This window comes from Tachypleus tridentatus, chromosome 12, assembly GCF_004210375.1.
Source record: "Tachypleus tridentatus isolate NWPU-2018 chromosome 12, ASM421037v1, whole genome shotgun sequence".
Classification (NCBI taxonomy): Eukaryota; Metazoa; Arthropoda; class Merostomata; order Xiphosura; family Limulidae; genus Tachypleus; species Tachypleus tridentatus.
In genome coordinates this window covers 75,971,006-75,997,040 of record NC_134836.1, presented here as the reverse complement: position 1 = coordinate 75,997,040, position 26,035 = coordinate 75,971,006, and the positions used below count along the sequence as shown (strand labels likewise).

Genomic DNA, 26,035 nt, shown 5'->3' with positions numbered 1-26,035 from the left:
TAACACTGACGTGGTAACAACATACTTATAGAGATGTAACCTCAGCTTATTTCACTGTAAACCGAACAGTAAATCTCTATCCTTAAAAAGCACGTTCGATTCGAGACTTCAGCAGAACTGATGATTTCTATTCCAGTAGTCGACATCGAAGCTGTGGGTAAGTCTGTAAACTTGAAAATTACAACAAATATAAAATTAGCTTTACATATGATGAAAATAGAAGAATATATGTTTTTAAAATGTCGTACAACAAAGTATCAGAACGTAAAGAAATTAGACATTTTTAAATAAAACCTAAACAATGGAGGACAAAACAAATTGTGTCGTAAGAACTGCTTGATTTCTAATAGGCTTAACTTCAATTAAATCTGATATCTGTCGTGTCTTATCATTGAAACAAAAATTATGAAAATCATTCTTGGTGCTGAAGATGGGAGGTTGTGTTTTTGTTCTTTATAGAACGAAAGAAATTACATGAAGCTTGTTTCATTGGTGCTGAAAAAACTTGTGTCGATGTGATGAAAAACAAGAACTGTTTACATAAAATGTTAAGCCTCGAAAGTGTTGATACATTTCAAGAACAAACTGAAAAATAACTACCAACAAAAAGTCCGCGTTCTTAAAACTGATAAAGAACGATTTAGTCGATTTCCCAATGCATTATCAATCAATTATTTGTGTTTCTAAATACACTGGTTAACGTGCTTACACCTGTATTTGCACCTTGAAGACAAAAATCGTTATGCTCCAATAAAAATTAATAAATTTATCATTCTGATATAGAGATTACAATATTTCGGGGCTGAAAACAACAACAATTATAAATGAGTTCCGCATGATAAACTTAAAATAGAAACATGTCAAAGAAGTTCAGACATTATTGAATAAAAGAAAAAACATCAATTTGTGGAAACTGTACGTGTTAAAATCGTAAACAATTATTACTGACAACCCGTAAGGAAATCGTGTCCAGTGCTTATTGTTGCTGGTCATCTGTATTCTTATATTTTCTCATTGTTTCTCATCTGAGATTCGTAAAACATGTTCGCTGACATCCACTTTGGTCACAAATCAAATATTAAAATCACTCAAACATGACGCTCGCATAAATACATTAATTATATTATTTAATATTTCCAAATCTGACATCTACATAATACTGTTTCGTGAAGTACTCGGGTCTCTAAATGATTTGGTGAAAAGTATTACCTTCGTGCATATCTCTGTGCGGGAGACGTCATGGCCAGTTGGTCGGGGGTTCGAAACTCAATAAAATTTAACCCGTTCAGTCGTGTGAGCGTTATTATGCCACTCTAAATCTCAACATTTGTTGGTAAAAGAGTAGCCTAAGAGTTTGCAGTAGGTGGTCATGACTAGCTGTCTTCCCTCCTCTCTTTCACTTGTAAAGTAAGGACGACTAGCCCAGACAGTCCTCGGGTAGTTTTGCGAGAATTAAAAAGTATATCAAGACACGGCAATATTTGAACGTTGAGTACAGCAGTTTAAAAGTATGGATTACATAAAACATACAAATACGCTGGAAGATATTTTATAAATGACTATTCTTCGTTTGTTTAATTTAACGAAAAGTTACTTGAGTCCTATATGCTCTAGAAATTCTACATTTGAAGTAATATACTAGAGGAAAATCAACTGTAAATGCCACCCACCACTAGCTCTTGAACTACTCTGGAGTTTATTTTCAGTGAGTACAAACCCCAGAAGTTATGGCCATTTACTCTCTCATTCGTCAACATGAGTTTACATATATCACCACATCGGTTAATATAACCACTACTGCTTTTCTTGTATCCCAGCTGTACTGTATTGAGCAAAATGTGTCAGCGATAATGGGCATTGTGAATATATCTTTATTATTTATATAATTTTATTCGCTCTTTTACTCTTTAAATCGATAAGTTTCTAAGCAAAGAATGTGGTGTTAAATATATGATAAAAGTAACACTATCTTGTGACAAGTATAATTTTGCTTCTCTAACTTCGAAAATGCGTTCACACCGACCCAGTTGTTGTAATTAAACATATTGTTTTTTTACAGGGTTGAAACAATCTGGTCAGCCGAGTAATGAAGCATTCCGTAAAGTGGCGTCAGAAATCCACCAAGCTTTCTCACAAATTGGTTTTGTTTACCTTGTAAACCATGGGATATCACAAGAACAAGTATGTCGTGCTCTTTTGATTACTTGTTTTTCTCCAACTTTCATTTTGCTAAGATTGAGATAGGGAGTTTACAAGAAACGACAGAACAACGTGTAGTTGTATATATCTTTTCTGTTTTCTAGTTTTCCGCCATTTTCCAGAAGTCTAGAGAGTTTTTTCTACTTCCTCTTGAAGTAAAAGAAAAATACAAAAGACTTCCAAATCATTACGATGGCTACCTTAGTCCAGATAAAGAAATGTAGGTAGAAGATTAAAACATAGAAAATATCCTTGTAGTTAAAGTGAATTTATTTTGTTATTTTCCCCCATTATATTTCATAAAATCACTATGAAAAGCTAAACTATAATCACTGTTGTATATAAAAATTTATTCTGGTGAGTGTAGAAATGGAACTTTTGATAAATGAAAGTCTATCTCCAAAAGTTCATTAGACATTCCTTAGTGCTGATTTATTTACTTTTTGATTTTATCTATTTAGATCAATGTTCTTAAACAATCTCGACGCAATATAATCATTTCTGTACAACTAACGCTTCGTTAGAAAGAAGCCAAAGAATCAAACCATTGAAACAGTATGGAACAGAAACTTGGTCCTCTATTCTTCCCGACCCGGCATGACCAGATGGTTAAGGCACTCGACTCGTCATCTGAGGGTCGTGGGATTGGGTCTCCGTCACACCAAACATGCTCGCCCTTTTAGTCGTGGGGGCGTTATAACGTAATGGTTAATTCCACTATTCGTTGATAAGAGTAGCCCAAGAGTTGGCGGTGGGTGGTGATGACTAGCTGCCTTCCCTCTAGTATTACACTGCTAAATTAGGGAGGGTTACCTCAGATTGTCCTTGTGTACCTTTGCGCGAAATTCAAAAAACCAAACTATTCCTACCAATATCACTAATACATAAAAAAGGACAACCACAGATTGAAATGAATGGAGCACTCTTTCAGATTGCTACATCTGCAAAATTTTTAGGACTCACATTTGACTCAAAACTAACGTGGGTAAACCACATAAGTACCATTAGAACAAAAATTTGGCGAAGAACAAACTATGCTTGAAGTCGTACTGGTAAAACCAGTGTAGCAACGTCAGATAACATCATACAAATATAGAAAACGTACATTAGACCCGTCATTGACTATGCAGCCCCTGCATGGATAAATGTATGTAAAAAAAGTACTTCAAATAAAACAACAAACAATACCAAATACACTTCTTACAACAGTTTATAAAGTATCCAGAACAACATTATCAGAATTCATGCATAAGTACGCACATATAGAAACAATAGCAGATAGAGTCCTACATAGTACAATGAATTATTTTGACAAAAAATGGAGAAAAAATGAGCTAGTAAGCGAACTACACAGGTACTGTATACATGATGAGGATAGACCTAAACACCTTTCCCCAGTGAATATATATTTCATCAATAAAGAAAAAAGGCCACCTATAAGCTAGACCCAACATTAGTTTAGGGGTTAATTACTAAGCATTTAAGCATTGGGTTTTGTTATGCAAATGTTTTATAATTAATACCTATTTAACGAAAGTACAAATAATCATGGAACTATAAAGAAAAATTATTTTTGCACCAAGTGTATGTGTAGATAGTGCATGGACAATGCCCTGAAAGGGGCCTGAGTAAGTACGGGTTACTCAAGCCCTCGTCTACAGTGTATAAATACACTTGACATTTGTAAAATCAAATATAAGGGAAGTAGGAGAGGTCGACGAAACCTGACCCTCCTGGGAATATAAACATCAATACCCAAATACCTATGAGAGAGAGAGAGAAAATATTACTAACAACAAATGTCCTCTGTTGGTTGTTGGTAAAACTCTACCTATTTTAAACACTCCACAGTTGTTAAAAAACATCAACCACCCACTACGCCCCAATAGATATTTTCATAACGGAAAGAATAAAAACGATAAAAAAAGTGACGAAGATACAAAATAGGTTATTTGAATTAGTTATTAAAATAAATATCTTTATATTCATTTCTATTGTACCTGGTCTCTAAAGTATAATAACAGATACCAGATATTTTTCTAATATTTTCGTTTGTTGGAAAGCATGCTTCCAAAACGAACACACACACACAGTTTCTACACTATCTGTGTATTTGGTTCTTATTCGCCCTGTTTAGGTAAGGCTACTATTTGTATTAAGTATACTGAGAAGTGTATATTATAGTGTTGTGTACCTTGTCCTCTAGACTGCGATTCTTCTCCCTAAATAATTACGTGAAACAGTTATATTCACTTTCAAAGAAAATGTACGTCTTGGTACAAAGTTCCTCCAGCCTCAGTTTGTTCTTAACCTTCGACACTTTTACATGTTACCTTTTGAGTCCATTACAATAAAAGTAATCGACTTTCACTTTCACCTCGTACATTGACGTATATTTACCAAGAATAACAAACTTCGCCCTTCACGAACACTCATCTTTTGTACCAATTCTGATTATACATAAACACAGGAGCGAAACAAGACCACTTCTTCACCTTGGTTGTGTATGGAGATTCATAGAACTTCTATTTATATTTACAAAACAAATTTACCAATTATTACCTCTGTTTAATTAACCAAGTAACTAAATGTCCCCTGACTCCTTAAAGTTAACACCCACTGCGGTTCTTTCATCATTTAGTCTCCAGACGGGAATTCAAAAAGAAATAAAAGAAACTTATGGAATAGGGAGCAGTGAATGTATCTTTCCATCTGAACAAGATGTTCCCGGATTCAAAGAAACTTGTCTTGACTTCATCGACTCGTGCGTGAACCTGTGTCGCCGTTTTTTGGTGGTTCTTGCCTTATCTTTAGGTAACATTTTGACTTCCATTTAGATATGAGAATTATTTGTCAGTAGTATTTCTCCGATTATTTAACTAATATTACTAGGATAATGTCTGGTACAATATCATGTATAAACAGATTTAACACATATTAATACAGTTTGTTGATTTAGATGTTTGTCTCATCCCCACCCTCACCTGAAAATATTTCTGTTCTCCCATGTCTGTTTGTTGGGCGACATTTAGACCACCTATGGTGCAAAATATACATTAGTTTGTACATAATAAAAATAATGTTAAAAAATTACTAATTTAAAACAATTTTGAACAATAATGAAATAGCTTTGTATCAAAGAACAATTTTCCACACTGACTTACAGATTAGTAATAGTATAAATAAATTGTATATGTTATGTTCAGTGGAAGAACGATATTTCTTCATATCGTTGTTTGTTCAGTTCATTTTAAGTTGTTTATTCTTAAGTGTTCTCTTAATTTCAAGTCTTTTTAATGCCAGAAGTGTAAAAAGTTTAAAGTACAAGATACACTTGCTGGTAGAGGAACATATTTATTTAATTACTTCACAGAAATTAAATTTATAATCTCAGTGTAATAAGTGTTTCTAATTTTCCCCTATAACCGACCTTTACAACTGAATGTTTTTGGTGCCCAGACCTCGCAGAAGACTTTTTCTTGAAGAGACACCAAGAAATCACTAAGTACAAAGAAAATGCATCAACATTAAGAATGGTGTACTACCCTCCTGTGACAAGTGTGACTGACCCTACAACAGCTGTTCGTTGCGGTGAACATTCTGACTTTGGGACGGTGACATTTTTGTTTCAAGATAATGTTGGTGGTCTGGAGGTAACGATTAAATTAATGCTTTTAAAAATGAATACAATTAAAATTTTAACCATAAAGATATAATGTAATATAACTTTATAATCTGGAAATCGTGTCCACTGTGAATTGTTCTTGGTTATCTGTATTGTCACAGATATTCATGTAACAATACATGTCCAAATACATGCCACAGTGCCACTGAGGGGCATGCCTGATATAGAGCAGTCGAAGCTCGGGTCTCATCCACGCTATGTCACTTCCCTTGATTACAATATTTTCGCTGTACGTTGAATGAGTACATCAGCTAATATATACAAAGAAACTGTATGTTGTACAATAATTAACCCTTTTCGTAGCTATAACAAATATTAAAAGGATTCATATTTAACCACACCTACAAACTCCAAATACAGTGGTACCTCGGTTCTCGAACTTAATTCGTTCAAGAAGGCTGTTCGAAAACCGAATCAATTTTTCCCATAAAAAATACTGTAAATTAAATTAATCCCTTACAGACATCCAAAAATTACGCATTATGGATCATTTTAAGTAAAAATATTGCTTGTTTATACCTGTATAATAATACTTGCATGCATAAAGTCAATCACAAAAACTATAAAGACAATAAAAAAAACAATAAATGAAAATTTAACTGCACTTCACCTCTGCTGAGGAAAGCTGATGGCGTAAGTGAAAAGTGGTGAGAAACATGGAGAGTAGGAGGGTTATTATTGTTTGGAAGGGGAGTCACCTTCCATAAAAACGTCAGGTAACTCTCCTTCTGGGGTTCTTTTTTTTTTTTTGTCTCTTTGCACCGTTACAACCTGCTTGAGACTCACTGGACCTATTTCTCACTAAAACTTGTCTAATGAGGTTTATTATGCCTGCATTTTAAAATGTTTCTGAAGTAAGACATGGCATTGTCATTAAAAAGGTTTATGCTGCAGTTTGCTACACCTTTGTCAGGGTAAAATGTTTTCCCAAAACCTTGTAACTCTCCCCATTTTCCATACATTTCCTTGATTAGTGAACTAGGAGCATCCTCCCTTCCTTCCACATCATCTGAAGACACTTCCTCAGCTGCCTTCTGTTGCTGCTTCTTCTGAAAATCTTGGAGTTCTTCCGTGGTATGCTCCGTGTTGTGGTCTTCCACCAACTCCTCCACATTATCACCACTCACATTCAAGCCCATACACTTGACTAGTGAGACAATACCCTTGACAACAGGCTCAGCCTCAAAGTCTCTATCTGCTTCAGAGTCTGGCCACAATTTCTTCGAGGCTGAGTTCATGGTCCTCAAAGACACTTCCCTCCAGGCTTTGTCTATGATCCTCAAGCAATGGAGGATATTAAAGTGATTTTTCCAGAACCCTCTGACGGTTAACTCTGTGTCAGAGGTCACTTCAAAGCACTTTTGAAACAGTGCTTTGGTGTAGAGTTTCTTAAATATCGATATGGCCTGCTGGTCCATGGGCTGAATGAGAGGAGTCGTGTTAGGGGCAAAAGCTTCAACGTTAATGAAATTGTACTCCTCCACCAACCCGTCCTCCAAGCCTGGTGGGTGAGTATGTGCATTGTCCATCACAAGAAGGGTCTTGAGTGGCAACTGTTTTTCCGTGAGGTAATTCTTTACACATGGGGCAAACACTTCATGGATCCACTCCATAAAAAATTGCCTGGTTACCCATGCTTTACTATTAGCCCTCCACATGACATTTAGTTTACTTTTCAAGACATTTTTCTTAAAAACCCTCGGGTCTCAGAATGGTACAAAAGCAAAGTCTTACGTTTTAAGTCCCCACTTGCATTACTACATAACAATAGAGTTAGCCTGTCCTTCACTGGCTTGTGTCCTAGCAGTGACTTCTCCTCCTTGGTGATGTAGGTCCTCTTTGGCATTTTCTTCCAATAGAGGTCTGTCTCATCACAGTTGAACACTTGTTGGGGAATAAAACCCTCAGCTTCTACATGGTCCTTAAATTTCCTAACAAATTTATCAGCAGCGTCTTTGTTAGAACTGCACCCTCCCCATGTCTCACCACACAATGTATGCCAGTTCTCTTCCTAAATTTTTCAAACCACCCCTACTAGCATTAAAGGCATCATTCGTATCAGCACTCGTTCCAGGGTTGTTTTCAGGAGGTCAGCATGCAACTGCTTTGCTTTCTCACAAATGATAGTCTCAGAAATGCTATCACCAGTTAACTGTTTTTCGTTTACCCAAATCAACAACAGGTTATCTACCTCTTCCATTGTTTGTGATCTTTGTTTCGTAAGCACTGTAACTCCTTTTGCAACATCAGCTCCTTTGATGACCTCTTTATTTTTCAGTATGGTGCAGACTTCGCCACACCAAACTGTGTTGCAAGGTCAGACACGCGAACACCACTCTCATACTTCGCTATGAGATCTTTTTTCACCTCTGTTGTAGCTGTAACAACTTTTCTTTTTGGTATGCTGCTTTCATTTTCCTTCTTTGACCCCATGGTGGCTTATTTAATCAGAATATTTAGAAAACAAAAAAGAAAGAAAACTGAGAACGTTCACAGTAAATTTAGCGAGGGTGTGGACTGAGCGAGAAGTGCGGGTAAAATGTTTTAGGCAAGCATGATGTGGGCCGAAAATGGCCGAAGGGTCATCAGTCGGGATATTTCGGGGGTTCGGGCCACGACAGCTTTGTTCGGGAAGCGCGTTTATGTTCGACAACCGAGACATTTTTCTCTCAAACAATCTGTTCGAAAACCGAATTGTTCGAGAACCGAGGTTCCCCTGTAATTTGTATTTTAGATTTTCCTTCAATGTCAACCTCGAAACTAGCACACCGATTATAAACAATTATAAAACTGATTATAGAAACAATAAAAATCACTTTATTATGGTGTATAACTTCACGTGAAAGGCGACAATTTATAAATCCTACATTTTATATTTCAGTTGAAAACGAAAACAGGAGAATGGATATCTGCTGTCCCACTAGAGGAAGCCATTTTGGTGAACGTTGGAGATATGTTGGCAATCTGGAGCGATGGAGTATATCCGGCTACAGTGAGTGATAACAAATAAAAATGGAAGAACTTCGTTGCGTGGTCTATTAAACATAGTAGTAGTTTAACATGACAATATATATTTGTAACATTCTTATTAGTAAACAGTAATATTATATCTATACATAATATCAAAATATTCAATGTACAAAATTACTCACAGGTAAATATTTATTATAAATATATTTTACTGAGTGATATCTAGAAGTATAGTAAGCTTGTGTAAATATCTTTTTTTCTCTCACATTGACCAAAATCAGCAGTTTGTGTTTAAACACAAATTTAAAATATCAGTGAAAAAAGTTAGCTAAGAATTGATTAGTTATGTTATTTAAACCTAAAGCAAATATTTTATTTTTAACTGATATAATAAAACAAGTGCCTGGAAACTATAGTTTCCTCACTGTGCTTGCTTGCTGATAAATTTGAACAAAGTATTTAACTTTATTTTCTTATTCAAATAGTAATAATATTCTAATTGCACACCTTTGGTTGCACAATGTAGCCTCATCGAGTCCTGGTTCCGAAGGAGGAATCTAAAAGCAATGTTCAAGAAGTTCTGCGGCCTACTTTGTTAATCCTGATGGCATCGTTATGGTGGAACCTCTCAATGGATCCAACAGGTTTCCTACAGTTAACGCAGCTGAATATCTCGCCAACAAAATAAAAAACATAATTTCTTACTAGTGAAGCCTGGACGATCCGACCTTTAATGTTTGATACATTTAATACCTTGTCAGGAAATTAGTTAACGTTCCGTAAACAATACACGAAGTTCAATCAGTCGAGTTGCATGTGTACAACAAAGATCTATTGGGTTTTATTTACTTCTTCATGTGTTGAACGTGGATCCAGGGTGCGATTTATTAAACTTACGTATAGTCTGCTGTTCTCGTGTATTGCGATTACATTGTTATTTGCTTAAATAAAGTGTATTTTACAAATAAAAACCAATGAATGTAATGAACTTTATCATTTCGAGACACTTTAGCACCTGTTACCATGTTGATCATATTAAATAAAAGTGAAGTATAATCTTGTTTCCTCCTTTCCATGATGTATAATTATTACCTTGTTCCTTCCTTTCCATGAAGTATAAGTACAGTCTTGTGGCATCCTTTCTATGAAGGATAATTAGAACCTTGTTCCCTCCTTCCCATGAAGAATAAGTACAACCTTGTTCCACCCTTTCTCTTGCGCATGTGATAATGAAAAGTACTATTAATATTTTCTTTCATTATGATTGTTTTGTACAAAGCTACACGTGGGTTATCTACACTAGCCTCTTCTCTAGTCCTACTCTAATAGAACAAAGAGATTTGATAGCCACAATTATAACGCACCCGCTGCTCCAAAGTTTGGAGAGTAACTTCGCTGCTATGAGACGATAGACATACTTAGATCAGTATGTTACCAGGAAGTTTTTACGTTTCTTTAGCAAAGAATGTTAAACGACAGATCAGATTCACTGATTATGGAAGTTATAATTTCTTACTAAATGGTGTAAAAACTAGTAGAGTACAAAAGTCTGATAGTGTTTACATTAAATAACTTTAAGATAATGCTTTCTTATCCCTCAAATTTAATGGATTTTGGCTTCGTTATTGGATAGTTATTATACAAGTCAAACACTTATACATATCTTCCACGATTGTGTAAAACAGTTTGTCAGTAAGCAGTTTACATGAAATATTGTGTCTTTAAGGAACGGCAAGAAAATCTGAAAATAGTATGTGTGAGAGTTTAGAAAATAAAGTTGAATCTGCAATGTTTTTAAACACCAATAAAAAAAATTTCACGAACAGATATTCTAACAGAAAACATTTGAAATGAAACATGCACAGTGACAAGTTCAAACCTTTTAAATTTAGTGAATGTAGTTTTCATAAGCAACTGTTATTATGGATTTAGTCACGTAGAAACAACGTGACTAAGCCTGTTAAAGAGTTTCTCAGCAAGGATTAGAATCCAACATTTTCCAATTTTCTTTGGTGTCGGAGTTTATTTTTCAGTATTTTAGACAAACTGTACGTATTACAATCGCTCCACTCAGTTTTATTTAATCTAAATTTCTTGAATCAGTATGTATAGTTCTCATATTAACCTATCAACTTTTATCCTGAAGGTTTAGGGTAAACTCCAATCAGGTTTCCCTAAATTATTGTTCTGATGTCTTCAGTAACAATCGTCAGTACTTTAAATACTGCAGGAAAAGACTAGTACAGAAACTGTATTCAAAGGTATTATCATTATTATTAATATATTAATATATTTGTTGCTTAAGTAACGATGATTGTTACCTTTATTAGTGATTGTTATCTAACATCAGAATAATTCTAGTGTTACGTTAGAATGGAACCTCGGAATAGATTCAACAGGTTTTCTACAGTTAACGCGATTGAATATCTCGCCAACAAATTTAAAAAAAATACTTGTTATCAGTGAAGCCTGGACGATCTGACCTTTAAGATTTGATACATTATATACCTAGTCAGGAAATTAGTTAACGTTCCCTAAACAATACACCAAGTTCAGTCAATCGATTTCCATATGTACAACAAAGATCTATTGGGTTTTATTTAAACGTTTGAGTTGAACGTGGATACAAGGTGTCATTTATGAAATTTACGTATAGTTTGTTATTCTCATGTATCGCGATTACATTATGTTATTTGCTTAAATAAAAGTGTATCTTACAAATATAAACCAATGAATGTACTTTGTTTATAATTTCAAAAGACTTTAGCACCCGTAACAATGTTGATCATATCAAATGAGAGTTAAGTACAGTCTTGTGACGTCATGGAAATAATCGAAAAGTACTGTTAATATATATTTTTTTCATTTTCTACTAAGCTACACATGGGCTATCTGCAATAGCCTCGTCTCCAGTGCTACTGCAATAAAACAAAGAGATTTAACAGCCACAATTATAACGGACCCACTGCTCCAAACTGCAGAGCGAGATTTTCCCGGAATAGGACGAGTTTTGTTTTTGTTTGTTTTTTGGAATTTCGCACAAATCTACTCGAGGGCTATCTGTGCTAGCCGTCCCTAATTTAGCAGTGTAACACTAGAGGGAAGGCAGCTAGTCATCACCACACACGGCCAACTCTTGGGCTACTCTTTTACCAACGAATAGTGGGATTGACCGTAATATTATACACCCCCCACGGTTGGGATGGAAGCATGTTTAGTGTGACGCGGGCGCGAACCCGCGAACCTCGGATTACGAGTCGCACGCCTTACGCGTTTGGCCATGCCAGGCCGAATAGGACGAGAGTCATAGTTCCTATCCATAGCCCTGTAAAATAGCCAACGAGTTTTTATGTTTGTTTAGCAAATAATATTAATAGACAGATCAAATTCACTGACTATGGAAGTTATAACTGGTGAAAAAACTAGTTCAACGTAAATATCGTGTGGTGTTTATAATAAATGGCTTCACAATAATTCTTTATCCTCTCAAATTTTGTGGATTTTTGCTTCGTTATTGTATAAATATTAGGTTGAGGAATAATTCGTGAGCGTTTTTAAATAATTTCATTCAAGCATTACATGCAAAACTATACAATACTTCAATGCATGAACACATTACACCCAAAACATTTATTATGATACGTTATTTCATGTAATACCTAGGTATATAGTATGCATTGTTTTAAACGAAATTGCCAGAAATTAAATGCGAAAAGCAGATGGTGTCGAAAATGCTCGATTTTGTCCACTTGACATTCCATTTAATGAGCTGAAAATGAAAGCAAAAAATTAAAGACATATGAAAATCAAACACACCATCTATTAGAGCAAAAAATTATCTACCAAATGACATGAAATATTTTGCGAAAGCGTTTCATTTATGAATATATTTTTTAACTTGAAAAAACGCTCACGAATTATTCCTCAACCCAATACATTAATTCAAAATTTGTACATTTCTTCCATGTTTCTGTAAAACAATTTGTTTATCAACGAGTGGTTTACATGAAATATTGTATCTTTAAGACATGGCAAGAAAATATGAAAATAGTGTATGTGAGAGTTTAGAAAATAAAGTTGAATCTGCAATGCTTTTAAACACCAATACAAAATCATATGAACAGATACTGTAACATAGAAACATGTTAAGATATTTTTATATATTACACCATTAATGCAAAATAATCTTGATTTAAGTCAAGTGAATAACCACTATTAAGATTCATTATGAATGTTTTCAGTCGTCCATTACATTTTCAGCACGGGATACAGAAAAGCGGGTTTTATGAAAATTATTTCTTCTAATCAAATAACTAATTTCAGGAGGAAAAGGTTTTCTGAGAACCTCTGAACCTTCCAAGCCTCCCAAACGACTGCTTTCATGGACTGATGGATACTATTACAAAACTTAAAATTTAGACCAACTTGACCATGCAGAAGACAGCAAGTGCAGTGACAACTTCAAACCTTTTTCTTATAACTGGTGTATTTAACGTTTATTAGCAAATGTTATTATGATTTTTTTTAACAAATTTAGCTTTCGTAGTTTCTACGTGACCGAACCTGTTGAAAATTTTTCAGCAAGGATTAAAATCCAACATTATTCAGTTTTCTCAGGTATTGTAGTTTGTCTTTTCAGTGTTTTGGACAGGAACTTTACGTACAACAGTGATGCTACGCACAGTTTTGTTATTAACTTTAAAATACTTGAATTAGTATGTACATGTATAGTTTCCATATTAACCTAACACGTTTTATCCTGACACTTTAGGGTAAACTCCAGTTAGGTCTCTCTGAATTAATGTTCCATTCTTTAGGAAAAATCATTACTTTAAAAAACTGTATAATCATAGTTGTACAAATGCTGTACTCTAAAGTAGAAATAAAAATATGTATTATTTATTTATTCTATTTATTGAATAATTATTGAAGTAATTAAGTAATTTATTGAAATTACTATATAATTTCAAGTGTCATGAGGCCGAACATGAGTTTTCTTACATTTCATCGAGTTACCACAGTTGTTCCATATATTTCTAAGCTCGTCCAATCATTTTTCGTATTTAGGCCTACTTGCAATATACGTCTACTGCTTCTCAAAGTACATACAGGCAGGTTCAATTACTTTCGAATTCTCTTTTACGAAATGAACCATTCTTCCTATCTATTTGAACAACGTTAATCTCACTTTAATACAGATTAACCTTTGGGGCTATATTAATCGTTAGGCCTACTTTCTCTGTCCAAATGTCTCTTTTAGGTGACATTTATTTGTTTCTTACGCGTACAGTCTTTGTCAGAGTGTACTTTTCCTGCTCATCTCGCACTATTTATAGATTTATTACTTATATGTTTGCTCTCTATATCCTCGAGATTAAGAAATTCACAAGACATTAACACTCCTACGATAAGTGGGGCCTGATAGGCCCCAGAGCAACGTGAAAGGTTATTAATATTAGGCTAATAAATTTGTATTCAAATGAAATTGCCATTTCATTTTATTTCATTTCATTAAATTTATGATACTTATGATGATTTCATTTCATTAATGACAAAGTGAACAACATCAATGATAGCTTGCATATTTAAGATAATTGCTCTAAACTTTTCTTCATGGAAAGCAAAAACAAAACATAACTCTGACAGTTATAAATTAAATGTACTCACGTTTCTGAAACGTTTTGATATTTAAATTTACTTTTTTCACAGATTAGTAAATTTAATCATGTCAAGTTCTTTAAGTAGTTGAACAGTAATGTTTAAACTCAGAGTAAGATTAACATGGGGTAGCTTATAGCTGAAACATTTTTGTCTGATCATTTAACTTTCACCTTTTCTTCATAAAAGTAGATATTTGAATACAAATAATTAATATGGAGAACGCATAAATCAACTGCCTGATGGATGGTTTTCATAAATATCTAGTCGGAATCTGAATCGAAGTTTCAAATGCATGCATGTTATATAGAATTTACAATGAACAAAATTTTTGTGTCAGTATATACAAATCTTGAATTTTTCGAACTTTTCCAAAGTTAATAATGAGTTACTTTATCCCGAATAGACATATCTATATATATTTAGTTTCATTAAATTTCCACCTGATTAATATTAACAGTTACAATTTAAGTTCCGTAATTTACTCACAGATGACGCGTTAGGTTGTGACCTTGTAACAGGGCAAAGTACAACGTATGTCTGAGTAGATTGTCACGTGATATACTTAACAGTGCTTGACGTTGATGGAGACGTATTTATTGAAATATGGAAATATGTAAAGTTTGGAACTAATACAAATACACAGAACTCCTCTGAAGAGTCCTTAGAATATCTTCTCAGCTAGTGTCAGAGCAAGCTCGGCAAAACAAACCTGTTTAAATAGTGCCAGTCACGAAAAGAGTTGATTGAAGCAACAACAATGATCCAAATATTTTATATGAATCAGACAATTAATTTTAAAAACGCCTTTTCCACGTCTATAAATACAACTTTGTAAATCATACTTATGCAATTGTGTATTACAGTTTTAAACTGTTTCTGTCCTTTAAACAAAATCTACTAAGCTCATTTATCGTTAATACATTTCCAGTCACGCTTATACACTCGTGCACCAGGTTTTTCACATTTTCAGCGCTCTTTGCACTAGTAAGTTTACACCAAGAGTATTTCTGTAACCTCAGAATATTGGGTTGAAGAAACAAAATATTCTCAATGAAAATGTACATTCTGGCCAATCACCGATAACGTTAACTGTTATTGGACACTAACACTGGCGTGATAACAACATACTCTTAGAGATGTAACATCAGCTTATTTGTCTCTAAACCGAACGATAAATCTGTTTCATTACGTAGTGATTCGAGACTTCAGCAGAACTGATGATTTCTATTCCAGTTGTCGACATCGAAGCTGTGGGTAAGTCCGTGAACTTGAAAATTACAATAAATATAAAATAAGCTTTACACATGAAGAAAATAGAAGAATATATGTTTTTAAAATGTCGTACAACAAAGTATCAGACCGTAAAGAAATTAGACATTTTTAAAATCGTGTTTTTTGCTGAAATATCTCAAGTAAGAAATAAAACCTAAACAATGGAGGACAATACAAATTGTGTCATAAGAACTACTTGGTTTCTGATAGGCTTAACTTCAAATAAATCTGATGTCTGGTGTGTCTTTTCATTGAAAAAAAAACATTATGTAAATCATTCCTGGTGCTCAAGATGAGAGATTGTGTTTCTGAACTTAATAGCACGAAAAAAATTACATGAAGCTTGTTTCATTGGTGCTGAAAAAACTTGTGTCGATGTAATAAAAAACAAGAACTGTTTACATAAAATATTAACCCTAGAAAGTGTTGATACATTTCAAGAACAAACTGAAAAATAACTACCAACAAAAAAGTTCGCGTTCTTAAAACTGATAAAGATGTTTCTTCGCAAAGACATTTTGGAGTTCAAAGTTTTGTTTACTTTAATCGATTTCCCAATGTTTTATCAATCACTTATTTGTGTGACTAAATACACTGGTTAACGTGATTACAGCTGTACTTGTTCAGTTACACTATTTCCACCTTGAAGACAAAAATCGTTATGCTCCAATAAAAGCTAATAAATTTATCATTCTGATATAGAGATTATAATATTTCGGGGCTGAAAACAACAACAATTATAAATTCATTCCGCATGATAAACTTAAAATAGAAACATGTCAAAGAAGTTTAGACATTATTGAATAATAGAAAAAAACATCAATTTGTGGAAACTGTACGTGTTAAAATCGTAAACAATTATTACTGACAACCAGTAAGGAAATCGTGCCCAGTGCTTATTGTTACTGGTCATCTGTATTCTTATATTTCCTTAGTGTTTCTCATCTGAGATTCGTAAAACATGTTCGCTGATCTCCACTTTGGTCACAACTCAAATATTAAAATCACTGAAAAATAACGCTCACATAAATACGTGAATTATATTATTTAATATTTCCAAATCTGATTTCACTGCACTTCAATGAGTCATCGGAAAGGCTTGTAGCGCTAGAACCCTTGACGAACACAACACAAATAGCCAACTATGTAGCTTAGAATTATGTAACATGTTGTATTTTTATTCTATAATTTTATCGTCAAAACTACAGCTACTCATTTGGTTATCTGTTCTGTACTCACTATGGAAAGTCAAACTCTGTATATCAAGTTTATAAAGATTTTAAACTTGATGTTTAGTCAGCTTCGAGCATGTTATTGTAGACTAGCCAAGACATAATTTACAGGACCGATGTAATACAAAGTTAAACAACTATTATTTTCACATTGTCTGTCAAATACACTATAACACATTTTTCACTAATTTAACTAATATATGAATGGTAATTGGTAGGCTTACTAATTGTAAATCGAAATCAGATTTGTCATCTATATAATACTGTTTCGTAAAGTACTCGGGTCTTTGAATGATTTGGTGAAAAGTACTAACTTCGTACATATCTCTGTGCGGGAAACGTGATGGTCAGGTGGTCGGGGGTTCGATACTCAACAACAAAAATTCACCCGTTCACTCGTGTTAGTGTCATTAAGCCACTCTCAATCCCACCATTTGTTGGTAAAGGAGTAGCCAAGAGTTTGCAGTAGGTGGTCTTGACTAGTTGTCTTCCCTCTTGTCTTTCACTTCTAAAGTAAGGACGACTAATCCAGACAGTCCTCGGGTAGTTTTGCGAGAATTAAAAAGTGTATCTAGACGCGGCAATATTTGAACGTTGAGTACAGCAGTTTAAAAGTATGGATTACATAAAACATACAAATGCGCTGGAAGATATTTTATAAATGACTATTCTTCGTTTGTTTAATTTAACGAAAAGTTACTTGAGTCCTATATGCTCTAGAAATTCTAAATTTGAAGTAATATACTAGAGGAAAAACAACTGTAAATGCCACCCACCACTAGCTCTTGAACTACTCTGGAGTTTATTTTCAGTGAGTACAAACCCCAGAAGTTATGGCCATTTACTCTCTCATTCGTCAACATGAGTTTACATATATCACCAAATCGGTTCATATAACCAATACTGCTTTTCTTGTGTCCCAGCTGTACTGATGAGTTCCGTATTGAGCGAAATATGTCTGCGTTAATGGGCATTGGAAATATATCTTTATTGGAATAATTTTATTCGCTCTTTTACTCCTTAAATCGATAAGTGCCTAAGCAAAGAATGTTGTGTTAAATATATGATAAAAGTAACACTATCTTGTAACAAGTATAATTTTGCTTCTCTAACTTCGAAAATGCGTTCACACCGACCCAGTTGTTGTAATTAAACATATTGTTTTTTTACAGGGTTGAAACAATCTGGTCAGCCGAGTAATGAAGCATTCCGTAAAGTGGCGTCAGAAATCCACCAAGCTTTCTCACAAATTGGTTTTGTTTACCTTGTAAACCATGGGATATCACAAGAACAAGTATGTCGTGCTCTTTTGATTACTTGTTTTTCTCCAACTTTCATTTTGTTAAGATTGAGATAGGAAGTTTACAAAAAACGACAGAACAACATGTAGTTGTATATATCTTTTCTGTTTTCTAGTTTTCCGCCATTTTCCAGAAGTCCAGAGAGTTTTTTCTACTTCCTCTTGAAGTAAAAGAAAAATACAAAAGACTTCCAAATCATTACGATGGCTACCTTAGTTCAGATAAAGAAATGTAGGTAGAAGATTAATACATACAAAATATCCTTGAAGTTAATGTAAATTTATTTTATTTTCCCCCAATATATTTTATAAAATCACAATAAAAAGGTTAACAATAATCATTTTTGATTATAAAGATTTATCTTGGTAAGTGAAGAAGTGGAACTCCTGATAAATGAAAGTCTATCTTCCAAAGTTCATCAGATATTCCTCAGTGCTGATTTATCTACTTTTTGATTTTATCTATTTAGATCAATTTTCTTAAACAATCGCGACACATAATAATCATTTCTGTACTACTACCCCTTCGTTAGAAAGAAGCCAAAGAATCAAACCGTTGAATTAGTATGGAACTAAATCTTGGTCCTCTTATCCTCCCGACCTGGCATGGCAAGGTGGTTAAGGCACTCGACTCGTAATCTGAGGGTCGTGGGATTGAATCCCTGTCACACCACACATGCTCGCCCTTTCAGCCGTGGGGGCGTTATAATGTGTCGGCCAATCCCCCTATTCGTTGGTAAGAGTAGCCCAAAAGTTGGTGGTGGGTGGTGATGACTAGCTGCCATCTTTATAGTATTACACTGCTAAATTAGGGAGGGCTAGCGCAGATAGCCCTTGTGTAGCTTTGCGCGAAATTCAAAAAACCAAACTATTTCTACTGATATCATTAAAACATAAAAAACACAACCTCAGATCTATATGAATGGAGCACTCTTTCAGACTGCTACATCTGCAAAATGTTTAGGATTTACATTTAACTCAAAACTAACGTGGGTAAACCACAGAAGTAACATTAGAACAAAAATTTGGCGAAGAACAAATTATGCTAGAAGACTAACTGGTAAAACCAGTGTAGCAACAGCAGATAACATCATAAAAATATATAAAACGTACATTAGTCCTGTCAATAATTATGCAGCCCCTGCATGGATAAAAGTAAGTAACAAAAAACTACTTCAAACAAAACAACAAACAATAAAAATTCCCTACTTACAACAGCTTATAAAGTACTCAGAACAACATTATCAGAATTCATGTATAAATACGCGCACATAGCATATAGACTCCTACATAGTACAATGAATTATTTTGACAGAAATTGGAGAAAAAATGAACTAGTAGGCGAACTACACAGGAAGTGTATACATGATGAGGATAGACCTAAACACCTTTTCCCATTGAATATATATTTTCTAAATAAAGAGAAAAGGTAATCTATAAACTAAACTACACATTAGTTTAGGGGTTAATTACTAAACTTTGAAAGAGTTTTTTAATGTAAATGTTTTATAGTTAATACCTATGTAGTGAAAGTGCAAATAATCATGGAACTATAAAGAAAAATGATTTTTGCACCAAGTGTATGTGTAGATAGTGCATGGACATTGCCCTGAAAGGGGACTGAGTAGGTACAAATTACGGTAGCCCTCGTGTGCAGTGTATAAATACACTTGACAATTGTAAAAACAAATATAAGGGAAGTAGGAGAGGTCGACGAAATATGACCTTTCTGGGTATATGAACATCAATACCCAAATACCTATGAGAGAGAGAGAAAATATTACTAACAACAAATGTCCTCTGTTGGTTGTTAGCAAAACTCTACTTATTTTGAACATTCCACAGTTGTTAAAAAACATCAACCACCCACTACGCTCAAATAGATATTTTGATAACGGAAAGAATAAAAACGATAAAAGAAAGTGACGAAGATACAAAATAGGTTATTTGAATTAGTTATTAAAATAAATATCTTTATATTCATTTCTGTTATACCTAGTCTCTAAGATATAACAATAGATAAATGTTTTTCTTATGTTTTCGTTTGTTGGAAAGCATGCTTCCAAAACGTACACACACACACAGTTTCTACACTGTCTGTGTATTTGGTTCTTATTCGCCCTGTTTAGATAAGGCTACTATTTGTATTAAGTATACTGAGCAGTGTATATTATAGTGTTGTGTACCTTGTCCTCTAGACTGCGATTCTTCCCCCTAAATAATTACGTGAAACAGTTATATTCACTTTCAAGGAAAATGTACGTCTTGGTACAAAGTTCCTTCAACCTCAGTTTGTTCTTGACCTTCGACACTTTTACATGTTACCTTTTGAAACCATTACAATAAAAGTGATCGACTTTCACTATCACCTCGTACATTGACGTATATTTACAAAGAATAACAAACTTCGTCCTTCACAAACACTCATCTTTTGTACCAATTCTGATTATACATAAACACAGGAGCGAAACAAGACCACTTCTTCACCTTGGTTGTGTACGGAGATTCATAGAACTTCTATTTATATTTACGAAACAAATTTACCAATTATTACCTCTGTTTAATTAACCAAGTAACTAAATGTCTCCTGACTCCTAAAAGTTAACAACCTCTGTGTTTCTTTCATCATTTAGTCTCCAAACGGGAATTCAAAAAGAAATAAAAGAAACTTATGGAATAGTGAACAGTGAATGTATCTTTCCATCTGACCAAGATACTCCCGGATTCAAAGAAACTTGTCTTGACTTCCTCGAGGCGTGCGTGAACCTGTGTCGCCGTTTTTTGGTGGTTCTTGCTTTATCTTTAGGTAACATTTTGACTTCCATTTAGAGATGAGAATTATTTGTCAGTAGTATTTCTCCGATTATTTAACTAATATTACTAGGATAATGTCTGGTACAATATCATGTGTAAACAGATTTAACACATATTAGTACAGTTTGTTGATTTAGATGTTTGTCTCATCCCCACCCTCACCTGAAAATATTTCTTTGGGCTCCCGTTTCTGTTAATTCAACAACTTTTAGATCACGTATTGTTTACAATATGTATTAATTTGTACGTAATCAATTTATTGTTATAACATTACCAATTTAAAACAATATGAATTCTCAACAATATAGAAATCATTTTTTCACACTGACTTACAGTTTAGTAATGGTATAGATAGGCTGTAAATGTTGTGTTCAGTGGAAGAACAATATTTTTACATACCCTTGTTTGTTTTTCTTCATTTTATGTTTTTGTTTCTTGAGTGTTCCTCTTCCTTTGAAGTATTTTAGATTTATTAGAATTATGGTATTAAAAGAAAAAGACTCACTTGCTATAAATTAAAATTATAGATTAAATTCATTATCTCGGTGTAATAAGTGTGTTTAATTTTCCTTTATAACTGAATGTTTTTGCTGCCCAGACATCGCAGAAGACTTTTTCTTGAAGAGACACCAAGAACTCACAAAGTGCAAAGAAAATGCATCAACATTAAGACTGCTGTACTACCCTCCTGTAACAGATGTGACTGACCTTACAACGACTGTTCGTTGCGGTGAACATTCTGACTTTGGAACGGTGACATTTTTTGTTTCAAGATAATGTTGGTGGTCTGGAGGTAATGATTAAATTAATGTATGTAAATGAGTAAATTTAAAAAAAAATTTCATTACGAATTTCGAAATTACATTAAACCGAAACGTCTACTGTTAACCTAAATAGTTTTAAAATAATTGGACATTAGAATCTTAATGTAACAGAATGTTTAGATAACTGTACAGTAATTACACAGTTTAGAAAGTTTGTTTAATGTTGTATAATATATAAAAAAATTATAAATGCATGTAGGAAATAAATTTCGATGAAAGCTATAAAACTAAGTTATATTACATTAAACCAAATTACAAATATTAGTTTATGTTTACTATTCGAAAGTAAGTTATTATTTAATTATAAGGAATTAATTCGTTACGAATTGAACCATTAGAGGATAACAGTAGTTTTATAAAATGATTTTTTGGAATTTTGAATAACATACAGATGGTGGTGATCAAACCACCAAAGAAATTAAAACTTATATGGATGAAAATTCCAAAGAAACCCTACAATTGAAATTGGACAACGATTTACTAAAACGTTCTTTGTTTTATTTTTTATTTTTTTACTGTTTGCAACATATGGATTTGGAAAAACTAATGGTACGTCTTCTTTTCTGTATACAGTTTCGGACCTTTGACGCAGCACTTTAACTGTTATCTTACCCTTCTCCCATTAGCAAAGATTGGACAACCTTGTCAACTCGTATTGACTACATGTTGAGTGATATTAAATCTAGAGTATATATAAATTATCTAGAAGCTTTGTTTCAAGATGTTTTATCACAAGTTTCAATACATTTTTTTAAATTTAAACAATCATAGTTTTTGATAAGTTATCCAACGATGTATGTTGTTTTTAAATTGAGTGTTCAAACCCTTGCATCATACTTGAATGAGTCGATTAATTAGAGGAGACGGTGTTATCACGCAGAGGACGATTATCTTCCCAGCTAGTGTTTTTGTTTGTCGCAATTTTTGTTATAATTAATATTAAAATGATTAAGGTTTCACAGATTTAACCACACTTAATGTTCCATCTGATTTGTACTTTAGTTTTCCTTGAGTATCAAATTTATTACTAACACACTTATTATTATTATTATTATTTAGTATACGTGTGTGAGTGTATCGTTTAGAAACAATTAAAAATCGCGTTATGTATATCGTATAATTTCACATGAAAGATTACAGTTTATAAATCCTGAATTTTTATATTTCAGGTAAAAACAAAATCAGGAGAATGGATACCTGCTACGCCACTAGAGGGAGCCATTTTGGTGAACGTTGGAGATTTGTTGGAGATCTGGAGTGAAGGAGTATATTCAGCCACGGTAAGTGATAACTTGTGAATGGAACAACTTAGCTGCGCTATCTATTAATCGCAATTGTAGTTAAATCTGAGATTATATATTTGTAACATTCTTACTAATAAACAGTAATATATAGTACAATATCGTTCATGTGAATGTTACACGTAATACTTTGTGTGTGTATTTGTGTACATAATTCTGTACACATTATTTTATTTAGGTCTAAATATTTATTACGAACATGTTACACTGAGTAACATCTATAATTATACATATTTTGTTTGTTTATCGTTAAACACAAAGGTACTCAATAGGCTCTCTGTGCTCTGCCCTCAGCTGTTATCCAAACTCGATTTGTAGCTTTATAAGTCCAGTGAGTTACCGGGATGCAATTTTACAGAAAATCTGAGTAAATAGCTTTGTTCTATCGCGATTTAACTTTAACATAATGCAGGAGATTATCGGATTTAAATATAGATTTAAAACGTAAGCTATTAAATCAACTAAAATCACATTATATTATTAAACCCTAAAGTAAATATTTACTTTGTTGCTCATTAAAATGGTATTCATAATCGTTATAACAAAATAAATAGAAAAGCGCTTGGAAACCGTTATTTTTATTTATTTCTAGATAAGTATGTACTAACCATTTAAATTTTATTAATTCATTAATTGATATAGTATTAATATTCTAATTGCATATCTATGGTTTACACTTTGTAGTCTCATCGAGTGCTGGTGCCGAAGGAGGAATCTAAAATGCAATGTTCAAGAAGTTCTGTGACCTACTTTGTTCATCCTGATAACATCGTTATGGTGGAACCTCTCAATGGATCCAACAGGTTTCCTACAGTTAACGCGGCTGAATATCTCGTCAACAAATTTAAAAAAATACTTGAGTCGTACTAGTGAAGCCTGGACGATCTGTCCTTTAAAGTTTCATGCTTTTAATATCAGTCAGAAAATTACTTAACGTTTCCCAAACAATACACCAAGTTCAGTCAGTCGAGTTGCATGTGTGCAACAAAGGTCTATTGGATTTTATTCGTTAGTTTATGTGTAGAACGTGGATGCGGGGTGTTACTTATCAAATTTATATACATAAAATGCATTACTTCCTTGAAGAAACGGTATATTTTCCATAAAGGTTACCTTCTATTGTATAGATAATTCTAGGGACTGGAAATAAATTTCCTCCATGATAACCTTCTAAGTAAATAACCTTTTCAAAATAAATACATTTTTAACTGGCAAGTCTTTGAAAGATTATTTTTGTTGTTCAGATTACCGTGTCAAGGAAACTAGTGGACCAATTGTGAAACAAAGTATATGGACCACCGGTATGTGAACCAATCAATTAATGAGGAGGTGTGTGTTGTAATCCATCTTTGTGGAAGACAACGTACACTTCCGTGTAGTTTATACGTGGATGTACACACAAATAGATTCACGAATAAATTTCCTGTAAACCATGAATAGGAAATTAGATGAATAAACTTCATATATTCAGAAGAAAATTAAAATTTTTTTTCGTTATGTACTATTTATTGTTATTTATGTATTGCGATTATATTTGCTTAAATAAAAATTGAATGTGTACAACAGAGATCTAGAGGGATTTTACTTACAAGTTTCTGTGTTGAACGTGGATACAAGGTGTGATTTATGATATTTACGTATAGTTTGTTATTCTCATGTATCTCGATTACATTATGTTATTTGCTTAAATAAAAGTGTATTTTACAAATAAAAACCAATAGATGTACTTTGTCTTTCATTTCAAGACTTTAGCATCTATGACAATATTGATCATATTAAATAAGAGTTAGGTATAGTCTTGTGGCGACCTTTCCATGAATGGTAAGTAGAGTCTTGTTCTATCCTTTCCAAAAAATCTCCGTCATGTCAAACATGCTGGCTCTTTCATCCGTGGGGTCGTTATAATGTGACGGTTAATTTCGTTATTCGTTGGTACAAGAGTAGCCCAAGAGTTGGCGGTGGGTGGTGATGACTAGCTGCTTTCACTCTAGACTTACACAAAGGTACCCAATAGGCGCTCTGTGCTCTGCCCGCAGCTGTTATCCAAACCCGATTTGTAGCTTTATAAGTCCAGTGATTTACCGTTGAGTTACCGGGAGGAAGTTTTACAGATAATCAGATAATTGGTTATCTGCGCCTGTGCTCTGCCCAAAATGAGTGTGTAAACCCGGTTTGTACCGTTGTAAGTCCGCAAATGTGCCGCTGTGCCACTGCAGGAGAGGAGTCATCTGTAAATGTAATTTATCGGAATTCTTTTTTTTTTTAACAAACTTCAGATAAAATTAAGAAAAACATTACAGAATGAAACATAAAGACTGAAAAATGTGTGTTTCTCTCTTTTAAAACACTAGTCTCTAAGATTATATATAAAAAATACATCAAAGTCATCAAGCTAGCCCAAATGAACAAGTCTTAAGTATAATATTCTACAAAGTAAACAAATTTCTACTGTGAACTTTTTTCCACCTGGTAAATTAAAACATCCTTTCTATGAATTAGAACGATTGATTATAAAAGTGTAATTTGCCTTTTGTTCTTCTCCAGCACTACAGTTTACTCTTTACCAGTCTTACGAGTACGTTTGACCACTCTGTCTGTTCTTGGCCATTTGGGTTAAGGCGTTCGACTCAGGGTCGTGGGTTCGAATCCCCATTGCACCAAACATGTTGGCCCTTTCAGCCTTGGGGGGAGTTATAATGTGACGGTCAATCTCACTATTCTTTGGTAAAAGAGTAACCCAAGAGTTGGCGGTGGTTGGTGATGACTGCCTTCCCTCT

The 26,035-nt window shown here is 33.7% G+C and overlaps 2 protein-coding genes across 4 annotated transcripts; both read left to right on the top strand.

The window, feature by feature from the left end:
- On the top strand, positions 1-24,825 carry LOC143233668 (putative iron/ascorbate oxidoreductase DDB_G0283291). Of its 3 annotated transcripts, XM_076470152.1 has the most exons (8): positions 1-157; positions 2,060-2,181; positions 2,304-2,419; positions 4,841-5,013; positions 5,659-5,852; positions 23,127-23,237; positions 23,520-23,625; positions 23,943-24,082. In XM_076470152.1, exons 1-7 carry the CDS (start codon positions 121-123, stop codon positions 23,574-23,576), a joined length of 810 nt encoding a protein of 269 aa, XP_076326267.1. In that variant the 5' UTR covers positions 1-120; the 3' UTR covers positions 23,577-23,625; positions 23,943-24,082. The 3 variants fall into 3 exon arrangements, with proteins under 3 accessions (XP_076326267.1, XP_076326265.1, XP_076326266.1); XM_076470150.1 differs by lacking the exon at positions 23,520-23,625 and having other exon boundaries at positions 23,943-24,825; XM_076470151.1 differs by lacking the exons at positions 23,127-23,237; positions 23,520-23,625; positions 23,943-24,082 and adding exons at positions 8,766-8,876; positions 9,381-9,797.
- Positions 15,536-21,930, top strand: LOC143233669 (uncharacterized). Its single transcript, XM_076470154.1, has 5 exons — positions 15,536-15,769; positions 18,192-18,313; positions 18,436-18,551; positions 20,953-21,125; positions 21,732-21,930. Exons 1-5 carry the CDS (start codon positions 15,733-15,735, stop codon positions 21,908-21,910), a joined length of 627 nt encoding a protein of 208 aa, XP_076326269.1. The 5' UTR covers positions 15,536-15,732; the 3' UTR covers positions 21,911-21,930.
- Positions 24,826-26,035: the final 1,210 nt, after the last annotated feature.